At 44.6% G+C, this 12974-nt stretch overlaps 1 protein-coding gene across 3 annotated transcripts; it reads left to right on the top strand.

Moving 5' to 3' along the window:
• The first annotated feature begins 2809 nt into the window (after positions 1–2809).
• On the top strand, positions 2810–12798 carry LOC6592538 (neuropeptide-like 1). Of its 3 annotated transcripts, none has more exons than XM_026986539.1 (5): positions 2810–3163; positions 8582–8701; positions 8827–9511; positions 9804–10078; positions 11460–11517. In XM_026986539.1, exons 1-4 carry the CDS (start codon positions 3092–3094, stop codon positions 10076–10078), a joined length of 1152 nt encoding a protein of 383 aa, XP_026842340.1. In that variant the 5' UTR covers positions 2810–3091; the 3' UTR covers positions 11460–11517. The 3 variants fall into 3 exon arrangements, with proteins under 3 accessions (XP_026842340.1, XP_002018313.1, XP_026842342.1); XM_002018277.2 differs by having other exon boundaries at positions 2812–3163; positions 9804–10072; positions 11460–12798; XM_026986541.1 differs by lacking the exon at positions 9804–10078 and having other exon boundaries at positions 2814–3163; positions 11460–11575.
• The last annotated feature ends 176 nt before the right edge of the window (positions 12799–12974 follow it).

Here is a 12974-nt window from a genome sequence, read left to right as displayed (position 1 = left end):
ATTAGCCTCGCCCTAACTGCCCAATTACAGGCACTTGGAGCAACACCTGTGCCCATCTGTTTATTGTCACTGCATCGTTTACGGAACGACTTTGACAGTTAGACACTTGTGAGCCATTTGTGGAGGCGAGTGGCAGTAGCGCATTGCATAAGGCCCGAAAAATGCCACACAAGCTGCCAGGTTCGGGCAACTGAAGATCAGACCGTTCTCAGGCTTGTTTAAACAGCTAATTATCAGCCCGTTGGCCATGACTTTGTGTTTTAATTCGATTTCTGTTTGTACCCCTTGTCAATTTAAATTTAAATAACTAATTAGCATAGTCGAAAGCCATGCAGTCTGCTGTTGTCGCGATTATCATGCAAAGCACGTTGAGTGGAGCGGCGGCGATAGTGAAATATTGTACCAGCTAGCCAGCTAGCCAGCTACCCAGCTACCACGATATATTTTATTACACATCAATTCATTCGTTCGTTCGTACGTTCTGCTCTGCTGGCGACAGTATCATCGCTCCACACCAGCCACAAAGCCCCCTAAGCGGGTTTCGCACAGACCTAAACAAAAAGTGGCTCGCTTTTGCATTGGAAGCCCATGATATTCTTGTTATGTGTGCGATATTTTTAAAGCGTGACCACATGACGACCGCTGGGCCGGCGAACGGGTTCCAGCTTGGATGCCAGGGCAATTGAACTTCTGTTGTTCTGTTGTTATTCTTGCCTTCGTTTGGGGGCGTCAAAGCAAATCAAAAACGCCTCTGCTGTATTCTAAACATAGTTTTTGTTTGCCATTCACGATGTTCAGGTTCAAGTTCTCGGTGATTAATCTGCCTAAAAGAGATAATTTGGTCAAATCTATTGGCTGGGGGCTCAACATTTGTATGGCAGCAATTATTAATTGATTCAAAGCCTCGCAGATCATTTCGTTATTGTACAGACAAACTGAAACGAAACCTTTTACCAGGTTTATCGACTTGTCGCTGCAGCGTAAATAATGCATGTACATATTCAGTTTGCGCCGAGGCGGGGAGGGGGCTTAGGCTGCTAACACGCGCCTCTCAGTTCATCCTGTGGCTCTGGTCTGCTGACCAAATTTTATGCATGGCTTGCCTGAAACAAAAGCCGCCCGTGACCGCAGGCTCCAACCCTTTTTCGCTGCTAGCGTGGTCTGAGCTTCAGTCGGCTGTATCGGCCTGCAATCTGCCCTCTCCCCCCGCCGCGTCTGTTGCATTCAGGCGTGAACATAGCCCAACATAATTCCACTGACGCACGGACATATGTGCAGACCATGGGTGCACTTTGCGCAACGCTGAAAGCGGCTGCCAATGGTTTTGGCCAGAGGCAGCCTTAACGCTAGCGCTGTTTATGCGGCGGCGGTTACGTTTTACCTGTTTACGCTTCAGAATTTGTATTTCGTATTCGAATGTTGCATAAATAGAACGCCTCCCGTGTTGCCCGTCCACGTGTAGGGGTGGGTGCCTGCCAGATATGGTTCCAGTTTCAGCTCCATGGATATTTATGTTAGAAGGATAGAAGGATAGAAGGATAGGATAGCCACAGCTCTACTCCTGTTCTGTGCAGGAAGATTACGATCTATGTGCGTATTTACATTTAATAATAGAAAGGTTACATGTCCTTTCTGGACATTATCGATGATATGTTCGGCAAGGAGTAGAGGAATATTAAATGTGATTGATGAATGTATTGCCAGCCCATTGATAAGCGATAATCAAACTCAAAATTAAGCCACAAGAACTCGACCCCTAATTAAGAGAAGAAAAGTCAAAGACCATAAATGTACTCAAATATTCATATACCTACTAATGCATGAAAGGATTCCTTTAGGAAGCTCCGATTGTATGTGTGGTTTTAAACATTCAAGAATAAAATATATTTCAAAAACGGAAAACCTGCATTGCCTTATCTTCCAGTCAATTTACAGCCGCAAAGTTTCATCAAAGAACAGCGACTGAAATATGAGATGCCAAATGATAAGCAAAACGGATTATAATTGAAAGTTTCATCAAAGAACAGCGACTGAAATATGAGATGCCAAATGAAAAAGCAAAGGGAATTATAATTGAAAAGTATTTGCCAGCTTCTGCGTCCAGTCCCTGTCCCATACGTTCCTTTGCGAGTACCCGTCCAAACTTTGTGTGTCATATATTTCAAAAACTTTGCAAGTTTATGATGCGCCCAAATGCTTACCAGTCTGGCCCTGCGTTCTCCCGACACCCATGCAAACCCCTAACGGTGGTCCCACAGTGCGTATGGGCAACTCGAATTTCCTCTTCCGGCTCGGCTTCGCTTTTAATTGTGAGCCCAGCGCTGCGCAAGTGCTCTGGCCAGCTGCTTGGATGGCGATGGTGTCTGACCAACGAATGATGGTACCTCCGAGAGCGCGGACACATGAGAAATGCCGCAAGAGAGTTGAAATTGTACTCTCTTCGATTGGTCCCTAAGAGAGTGCAGGACAGTGGGCCAACGTGGAAATATGTGTTCTTTTCGGCTTCATGCACGAAACTTCCATCGTGTCCACTGTGCTGCGCGCTTGGCCTCAATACAATTGGCTCGCTAACAAGTAACATTTGGCTTACAGCCTGCTATGACGTCATTACCTACATAGGCGCCCACGAAACAGGACATTCCACGGCCTGTAACGCCGCCCGCAACCAGCAACCAGCAACAGTTGACGGCTGTTATCCGAGCCCCGCAAAGATTCAAAAGCTCCCGAGAGAGCAGCTGCCCGCGAGAGAGGAGCAGCTTATCCGTGGAGCCGCTCGGGTATAAAAAGTCGAGTGTCCTGGCAAATGGCAAGCAGTCGAGCGAACGACTCCGTTGCGAACGCGTCCACAGAAGCTGAGTTACAGAAAAGCTACGCGTTGTCCGTTACCGTTTCCACCAGTTACCAGTTTGAATAAAAGTTCTGAGCTACTGAGTACTGAGTCCTGTGCACCTTTCGATTCGAGTGATTCGTGATTTGATTCGTGAGTGAGTCCGTGTTCCGGTACCCCTGCGGTCGTTGCCGCTGATAGAGAGAAGGAAAACCAATTAATAGAGACTTAGCCGTTGACTCTTTTCGGAGCAGGCCAGACACAATGCAGGCGGTGCACAAAACTGCACACAGCAGCAAATGGCTGATACTGTTGCTCTCAATGCTGCTGAATGCCGTAAGTCCTGGGGATTATATTTTCAATTTTCGAATTTTTTCAAATTTTCTTTGAGTTTTATGGACTGGTACAAGCGCTGCTCGCTGCTGGCTGCTCGCTTCTTCTCTCAAATTTATATTCGTATTTGTTGACGTGTGTGCGGCGGGGCATGCGATTCTGGGAAATTGCTTTTTTCGTGTTTGTACGTACCATAGACGTAAATATCTCGTTTCTCTGTTGGTCTTCCCAAGTGGAAAATGGGATATAATAAAGCTTTGCTGGCCAAAGGACTTATACAATTAGCAAAAGTTATCTCAAACAATGAAGATGTTGAGCTTTTAGAGAGGAGTGGAAGGAGGGAAGGAATGTACGCATTTGAGCTAATAATTCAGTCAAAATATTCAAGAAATCATCCTCTGAGAACATGAGCCAACCATTTCAAAATGAGAGTGTCCACTTACCATTAATTAGATTGTCAGAAAATACGAAATTGTCGGCAGCTGCTCAGCTTGAGGCCGGGAGCCAGCAAGAGGACCAAATTGGACTCCATTTTTCAGGGCACCGTCACTTTGTAGTAATTTATATTTGCCAATGCCACGCCTCCCCCGACATTTGTCTTCTGCAACAGTTGCCATTGCGGTTGCAACCACGTCGTGGTCGGCACACTTCCGCGGTGGGGCGACAAATGCGGTCCAAAAGTGCAATTTTTCAGTCTTTTGTTTTTTATTGCCATATCTGTATGTATGTGGAATGCATGGAGATTTCTATTGTCCGTTGGTGGCATTTGCCGACATTTTCCAGCATTGCTGCCAGGTCCTTGATGGCCGTTCGTCATAGCTGGCAAGCGAAAACTGCACTGACAAATTATTGTTCTCTGGCATACGACTTTCTGTCGACTTCACAACTCAAACTATAGTCCAAAAATACTTCACAGTTTCACTGGTTTACTGGTTTAAACGGTTTAACCCCATTCGAGGGAATGCTGCTTGGAAATGAAGGAAATTGCGGTTGAGTTGTTCCCAAGTTTCTGACTTCTGGCTTCTGCCTATTCCAGAAACAATGCAGAGAGACAGCTTAAGTGCTTTTGGGATGGACAATTATTGAGCCTATTTGCGGAGAAAGTGACATAAATGCTTCCAATGCTTTAAAGGAATTTAGGTCTAGTTTTGGAAACCCGAATTTACTTTGTCAATGGATATTCAGTATGGAATACATAAATTTCTTAATGATAATGCACCACCACGGAAAGGACAATGACTCAGCCAGCAAATGGAAGGGAAATGGATACGAGTGAATGAGGGAGTCGTCCTGTTGTGGGAGAGCCTCCTCCATGCAGTATGCAAGATGCGCGATCTATGACGCATCACATCACCCGTCAACGTCAACCGCGAAATCGGTACCGTGGAAAAAAGTTCTATAATTAGAACAGGCATCGATTAGTGCTGCACGCAGCGCATCATCTGCACCGAATCGATAGCAATTAAAACTGATTTCCACCCATCATGCCCATCATTCAAAGGAAACGACATCGACATCGACATCGACAGCGGAAAAATTTCCAAAGTTAATTATTTCAGGCAGGCAAAACGCTGTCTGGTGGGAATGTGCTAATTCGTTTACGCGTTTCTATCCTGAAAAATCAGAGCTCGGACAGTCCACACATACAAATTATTTCGCAATGTCTGAAATCTTTATAGACACAAATTTATTCAAAGAAGGTTCATCTTTATTTGGGAATCAGAATTAAAGAAAAACTTCTCTATGGAACAGATCCATCTTCCATCATTTGAAAGCCCTCGCGCATAAATATTTTGCTTTGCTAGACATTTTATCCGATTCCCAGGAACTCTGCGATTTTACAATGAGAAAAAAGGAACAAAAAAAATACTTTGTGCAAACATCGCATTATGCCAAGGGAAGGCAGGAAAATGTAATGCAAATATGTACATACTTAGACGTGTGTATGTTCGAATGCTGGAAGGGAAATATGGGCAACGCTGACTCGCAGCGTGGAAAGATATCAATATCCTCTCATGTTTCGATTGCCGCGCCAGTTGTGCGTTTACATTTTCATTAAAATGCTAGAGAGTCAAATGGATTTCAACAGGGCACAATGGTAATAAATTGTACCACACCCACGAGGATGGGGCGGTGGGGATTGCCGGATGCTGGTCCATTACCTCAGCCCGCATTTCGCGCCGGTAGGTGCCTGGCTCTTCGCTTTGTCTATTGCCAGAGCCGAAAAATCATTTGTTGCTTTTACGCTCCAGAAAATATTCGAGAGTAAAACGAAGCACACATTCTGGTTGTTTATAATGGGTCCTTGAGATGGCCTTAGGTTGCGCGGATGCGTTTCAAATTCCTAGAATCGTCTGAGTGCTGTTTGCCTGCAGATATGCCCCGACCATGAAAGTTATGTAAACATATTCAAATCTACACCATAGTTTTGAAGCCTCTTCTAGCCAGTTTGTTTGAGTTTCAGACTGATTCGCACTTTGCTAGCCCCCGAAAAGCGGCACAATGGAGAACTTTATTGATTATTCCATAAAGTAGTTGACACGGTCAGGGGCTATCAATTCAATCTGTGTTATTTCCAAAATCAATGCAAAGGAGGCCGATGCGTGGGATGCGTGTCCGTGTATGGATCCATTGTCAATGCCTGTTTGGGTTTCAGTAATTACTGCCATTGTGTGTGTGTGGATTGTTTCAGCTTTTAATGCTCATGTAAAGCGATAAAGGGAGTTCCAAGTGTTCCAGAATGTCGGATGACATTTCAAACCAAATGCCAGCTGGACATTATGGTAGATGTAGTGGAAACAAATGTGCAGGCGGAGAATGGAAATTGAAGGGAAGGGAAAGGAATAAACATGAAAAGCAAAAACTAGGCGGCATAATATTTTAATCGAAAAGCACTCAAAAAATTAATTATCTCCTTATATCAAAAAGGGAAATTCCTCAGCAGGAACCCCGTCCTTTTATCCTTCAATGTGAAAAACATTCCCGTAGAATACATAGCTTGGAACTTCGAACCTTTTTCTCAACTCACCTTTTTCTACAAATTCCAGCAACGCAATGCAGGGCTTGAGTCCTCTCCGTCGCGACTCCGACCCTCTGTATTCCCGGGAAGGTCAGAGGCAGAGCACTTAAGTTTTAATATTGCACACAGTATTTATATAAGTAAAATAAAAGCCAAACGAAACAGCGTCATTAAATGTCCCAGGAGAGCGGACATGGGGGAGGCTGGCGAATCTGTTTGCCCGGTGGTCTGCGATAATTTGCTTGTGGCTGGACACTGGACAGTGGACACTGGACACTGGCGGTATACGCAGCTCAACAGGCAGCAGCCAGCTTAGTGAAAGAGGGGAAAATGGGAGGTCAGCAGCCCTTAGGCTCTATGTTGAGCATCATTAAGGGCAAATGTCAACAGGACTCCTGGCCAATCCGAGCAGATACTTTTGCAACTTTTCCTCTGGCCATTGCAGTTCGTGCATAATCTTATGCCCAATTAGACGAGCGATGTGGGTTCGAATCAATTGTTTGCCGTATCCTTTATTGGCCACGTCCTGTCGGCTTTCCTCTTACTGAGCGCATTGGGCACTTTGATGAAGTTTTCTGCTATTTGCGTATTGATTTTCTCCTCTTTGTGCCCCATGTTCCAGTTTAATTGGATTTTCATTTAAGCGTCCCCGATTCGCAGATGTAAGGACATTTTGCAGGCTCATTTACGATCCAAATCCTTTTTTATTGCGGCCCTGCGGATAAATTAATTAAATATTATCGCGAAATCAGGCCCGAAAGTGTTTTTGGCTGTCAGAGGCAGACATAAAACTACCAGTAAAGTTGAGTTGACGCTGGGTTTAAAGGCAGGGAAAAGGTAATTTTGAGTATCTTTTCAAGAGAGTTCCGAAGCTCACAGTTTTAGCTTAAAGTATGAGGATATTCCGAATATTTCATCTCTAGAAAATGTGCGCAGAATTAGCGAAATGAGGCGGGAAAACTTTGTCAACGGAAAATGTTACCCTCCACCCAGTGTCCCGTTTCATTTGTCCTGCCATGAATAAAGGACCTTGGACAGGTAGCACAAGACTGCCGTGCCGCGCAGTGTATCCGCTCGACATCTAGCGTTTTTGTTCGTTTGTTTAGGAAATGCCAGCCACGCAGTGGCATGGAGACCAGATTCTGAAGGCCCCCATTCAGCGGCATGCACGACAAAAGGCCAAAATAAATACCAAATATGCGCATTGTCATTATGCGAATTATGGATATTCAAAGGAATATTTATGTACGGCATAATTCATGAATAAACACTTTAATTGCCTGGGCGTGACCAACAAATTTGCACAAAATACACGATTTTTAAATGATTTGTTGCTCGCAAATCGGCGACCTCGCCACACTCGAATGATGCCACAATATAGTACATATAGTAAATATCTCCGAAGTATATCAAATGCAGTTGACTAAACAAACACCTTCGGGGCATCATATCGAGTGCTAATAAGACATGAGCTCGGGCCTCCGGTTGCGGGTTCTGTACCAAAAGTACAGCACAGAAGCACACACGCACGAGTGCCCACAGGAGGGGTTGGGGGCTGTCAATTTCTGCTGGTGATTTACGAACTGGGGCGCCGCCAGCGAGCACATCCTAGGACACATCCTGTGCGCCCTTGTTCTGCAGCGCCTGGCCCCACTTCCGCCTTCCATTCTCCACGGCGGTCCAGTTATTAAGTTCGGAAGGAAGCATTGTCTCTTGCTCCACGCCCCCGGCCCACAGTTTGGGCGGAAGCGCCCACATGAGCATAAACACACACATACTCGTACGCTTAAGATATCCAGTGACTGGGAGTTATCCTTTCACATGAACGACCATTTGCCCAACAAACTGTTTCGACGTGTCTTCGCTTGTCTTGTGTACTTGCAAAGAAAAATACGTATTATGAACTTGGCTTAGATGTTCACAGACGCACTCACAGAGGCATACAAGCTTTGTGCCCTCCAGATTAGACACTTTCCACTTTCCTACTAGATGTGCGGAAAGGCATTAAAGGCAATGTGACAAGCCGATGAGAGGCTTTCGATTGCCTGTTGCTCATTCCCCAATGGCGCCCCAAAGTAGACAACTAATAAAAGCTTAAGAGATCCTTTTCTTGAAGAGAAAAGTAGGTAATTCCGAGAATGTCTCACAATTCCGATAGAGTCTCGAATTGTGAGCTGAGAAGTCGAGAGGACAATGCGAGCAGCATCCACACACGATTTCAAACTCAATTTAGCGCAAATAATTGCTGCGATTAAGTGGAAAACAGTAGACTATGTAATGGACTGCTTTAAATCCAAACCGGAAGAAGTGTTTAAGGCGAAAACCATTTGTTGATCTGGGGGATGATGTAAATGTTAAAGTGCCTACTAATTTTCTCATCAATTCTGTTCTGTTACCTTTAGGCCTTTCAGCCGCGCTCGTTTGCCGTGAGTGCCACTGATGATGTTGCAAATGTGTCGCCCTGCGAGATGGAGTCCATAATAAGTCAATTGATGAACCCCAGCCCCGAGTATCAGCTACACGTAAGTCACCTGTCCCAGCTCGTATTTGCCTGTGACGTGAAAGGATTTATTTACGCCAGTGCAGAGCAACAGCTGCACGGGCTTTGAGTTTAAATTGCTTTTCGCCATCTTCCACCTTTCCGTAGGCCTCCGCCTTGCGTAATCAGCTGAAGAACCTGCTCCGTGAGCGCCAGCTGGCCGTGGGAGAGGAGCAGCCCCTGGGTGAGTACTCGGACTACATGGAGGAGGACAAGCGCTCAGTGGCCGCCTTGGCCGCACAAGGACTCCTGAACGCCCCCAAGAGAAGCCTGGCCACCCTGGCCAAGAACGGACAGCTGCCAACCGCGGAGCCGGGCGAGGATTACGCCGATGCAGACTCCGCTGAGCCGAGCGAGCAGAAGCGATACATTGGTAGCCTGGCCAGAGCTGGCGGATTTATGACCTACGGCAAGCGAAATGTAGGAACCCTGGCCCGCGACTTTCAGCTCCCCATGCCCAATGGCAAACGCAACCTGGCCATGGTGGCGCGTCTTCAGAGTGCTCCCAGTACCCACCGGGAGCAGCCGAAGCGGAATGTGGCTGCAGTCGCCCGCTACAACTCGCAGCAGCACCACAATCAGCGCGCTGGAGCCGAGAAACGGAACTTGGGGGCTCTTAAATCATCGCCGGTGCATGGTGTGCAACAGAAGCGCGAGGACGAGGAGATGATGCTGCCCGCTGCCGCCCCCGACTATGCCGATCCCATGCAGAGCTATTGGTGGTATCCAAGCTATGCCGGGTACGCCGATCTCGACTGGAACGATTACCGTCGGGCCGAGAAACGTTTCCTAGGTAAGTGCGCGGCCGTCTTGTGGTATGCCAACAAGGGGCCTGAGTCACGCAGGGTACCTGCAATTGGTCCAACATTGCAGCTTATTTTATATTCAGTCTAACCGGAAGACGTATTTCACAGACCGATATCGATATCGACCTCGGATAGCCGGGGATGCCACTCCTTTGACTTGTTTTCTCGAATTTTTGTTTATGCAATCAGCACCTTTACCTTGCACCCTAGCTAGCTGCTATCCGGCACCTTATTAGCACAGTTTTTGTACATACGTTTATATATATTATTCCATAAAAGACACTTCCAAGGATCCCGAGTTGTTCGGCATTGAGCATGGCAATGATGCTGAGCTCAATGACGCTGTCGCTGTTGCAGCTGCAGATGCGGATGCCGATGCCGAGGAGCCGGACACGGAGCCAGGGAATGAGCAATCGACATCGCCGCAGAAGCGTCACATTGGGGCCGTGTACCGCTCGGGCTTTCTGCCCAGCTACCGATACCTTCGCAGTACCACTGGAGGCGGTGGCGGGCGCTTTAGTCGATCAGGACGTGACGCCAGGCAATTTGTATGAGTAAATGGCGTTCGATGGTTCGATGTGTGGTCCTTAAGTGTATTTTATTTATTTATAATTCATTTCCTTGTCATGAATGTGATTGCCTTGCATCTTAATGTTTTTTGGTAACTAGAATGACCTGAGAAACTGGTTGTATTATGTTTCACGAGCGGTATAGCACTTGCCTGCCACAGACCCCTCATCTGCGTTCTATCGCCCGGCTACTGGCTACTAGTCACTGGTAGTGAATGTATCTTGATTATGTCCACGTTTGTATTGAGCATGATAGACATCGATCGCCTAGTACACGTTGCATCTTATAGATTTACTGTCGAAGTTGAAAATTGTTCAAAGATTTATTTGTGCTCTTTAAAACAGGAAGAATAAACCCCAAGGAGTGTTTTTCCTACACTTTTCACTTGATTATGGACTCATTTCCGTTCGCATTTTAACTTATTTCTCGGAAATTCTATTTTCTGCTTCTGACGTCCTTGCCATGGTTTCATTGGGTGTTAAGGATAGCCGGCTAATTTCCGGCACATTGTCTCGTTGTTGGCTTACGCTTCATCCTCCTTAATTTCGGCAGCCTGCACTTTCAGATGTTTGTCAGATGAAAAGTTTTCAGTTGCACAAAGCCTGGGCCTTAAGCGCTTTAGTTCGAGTGCTGTCGTTGTTGGTGGAATGAAAATGTAAAAGTTAATATTGCACTGGTTTATGGTATTTTCATGGCAACGTTGAAATGTTTACCGCTTGCGCTTCACCGCTTGGGATGGTTATGCCGGAATAAAGCTTCCAAGGAGCAAGGGTATTTTTCAACAGTAACAACAACACATTTGAACATCGCGCCCACTTTGCTACTTGATTTTTATATATATTCCCAAAAGTATGCTACGAATCTCAGCACAATAGACACTACCAATAGGTGGCGCCTGCGTCTCCACCGCTTTTTTTAAATTTGAAATTTCCCGCCATACCCATCTCTGTTTTTTGTATTCGCTGATCGTAAGAAATCTATTTGATCAATTCTGGCGATCGCGATTCGTATTTGTATTCATATTCCTTTTCATTTGTATATAAATTCACTAAAAAACTGTTTTGGTTATTAACTTAATTAAATTATTTAAATCTTTACTCTTAATTGGCATGCTACGGCTAATTGGCATGACTGACTTCATCATTCACATATCTTTTGCTTAGTTTGTTTCTTTAACTAGATAAGAACCCATTCTTCGTACCCTTCTTCTTGTAGTGGAGCTTGTATGAGACATGTCTACAATTTTCACATTGAGTCTATTAGTGCACTTTTCTTTATTGTACATCTGTAGACCTGTGATAGCCGTTCGGTTTGATGATTAATGGGATAAGGGATAAGACTAATTGAAATCTTCGCCCCATGCAGGTCGCGTACTACCCCCAACACGAGCGACTGCGTCAACCCGCAGCCGTTTGTAAACGCTGTTTCCTACCCAATCAACCGACGATGAATTGGAGCGGTGCTGGCATACGCGGTCGTTTTCCCCAACAATTTGAGGGCGAGTCTCCGTCTCCCAGCGCCTTTTCTGCCTACATGCGAAGCACCTCCAGCAACTCGCTGCCCACGGGATCAACGAGGAGCCTCAAACGCCCACTTTCTCGGTCTGGTGCTACCGTGTATCCTCCCTTCCACTCCTGGGGCACTCCGCCGCGCATTACAGCACTGCATCGACGCGAATTTCGACGCAACATGGACAATTACGAATACTAAATATCGACAATATACTCTCTATACAAATTACGCTATATCGATTACAATAATACTGTTAATGTTAATGGAACTTTAAACTCTACAGATCTAATGTAGCTCCCCAAAATTAATCCACCTACTTGGCAGGCACACACAACTACCGCCGCGAGGTGTAGTTGTGGGTGCCCCAGTCATCAGTACGTTGTATCTGTATCGATGTATGAATAATATCTACAAAACTGAAGTAACTGATATCAGTGCAAAGCGAAAGAACGTTTAATATCAATGCAAATCATATCGCCATTTATGATTTATACACTTGAAGAAGAATATTAAATTAGTGCCAATGTCGTACCTTAGCAGGAGGTGCTAGAGTCTCAATCTAACTGGATCGATCAATCTAATATACCCCTTACCTGAGGATACCCTTTAGATGTATTCCATTTGAATTTCTCTCTCCCCCGTCAGTATTTGATGTGTATATGACAATAACGATTCCCTTACTAAAAACAATATATATGGGAAAACTGCTTAACGACAATAAAACTTCGGTGAATATCTTATATAATTATATCAATATACACGTAAACAAATACATAATACATATATGTACTTCGTACAATAAAAAATAATGATATTGACAATAAAACGATGAACTTTTTCAAATATTTCGAGTATTTTATTTGAAAAGGTCCCTGAAAAAAAAAAAAAAAACATATTCACTGTGCGTAATTATAAGTCTGATGTTGTCAATAATTAACATATATGTTTCAACTCAAAATATTCCAAATTCAGAAGGTTCGAAAAACTGTATTTAAATTATCAAGTACTATTTACTTCGTTTATATATTATATGTATGTAAAATATCCACGGAAGCAGAGAGTTCGCTCTGGTGGAAGTACGCGTAGCATTAAAATATCAAAGTTATATACACAATATATATATATATACGTATATGAAATACCAATCTAATAAATATATATACATATTACTGGTTTGATCCTACACTAATGATCCAGAACTGTGTCCTATCTGAATGGGAGGATTCAACAGGCCAGACGATGCGGGAATCGTCCTTGAATGGGTAGGTATCCATAACTTGTGAATTGTCAATTAAAAATACCCTCCATGCATACCATTTGTAAATTCACTTCTATGTCATTTATTAAAAATATATTTTTTAATTTTTA

This window comes from Drosophila persimilis, unplaced genomic scaffold (assembly GCF_003286085.1).
Source record: "Drosophila persimilis strain 14011-0111.01,24,50 unplaced genomic scaffold, DperRS2 tig00000002-arrow-pilon, whole genome shotgun sequence".
Lineage (NCBI taxonomy): Eukaryota > Metazoa > Arthropoda > Insecta > Diptera > Drosophilidae > Drosophila > Drosophila persimilis.
This window is presented reverse-complemented; position numbering and strand designations above follow the sequence as displayed.

What these genes read in the sequence shown, in the direction of transcription:
- LOC6592538 (XM_002018277.2), top strand. Translation starts at nt 3,092, where the DNA reads ATGCAGGCGGTGCACAAAACTGCACACAGCAGCAAATGGCTGATACTG. An exon ending in GGCCGAGAAACGTTTCCTAG is followed by an intron (nt 9,512 to 9,803) that starts GTAAGTGCGCGG and finishes ATTCCATAAAAG; the next exon opens with ACACTTCCAAGGATCCCGAG. An exon ending in GACGTGACGCCAGGCAATTT is followed by an intron (nt 10,073 to 11,459) that starts GTATGAGTAAAT and finishes CGCCCCATGCAG; the next exon opens with GTCGCGTACTACCCCCAACA.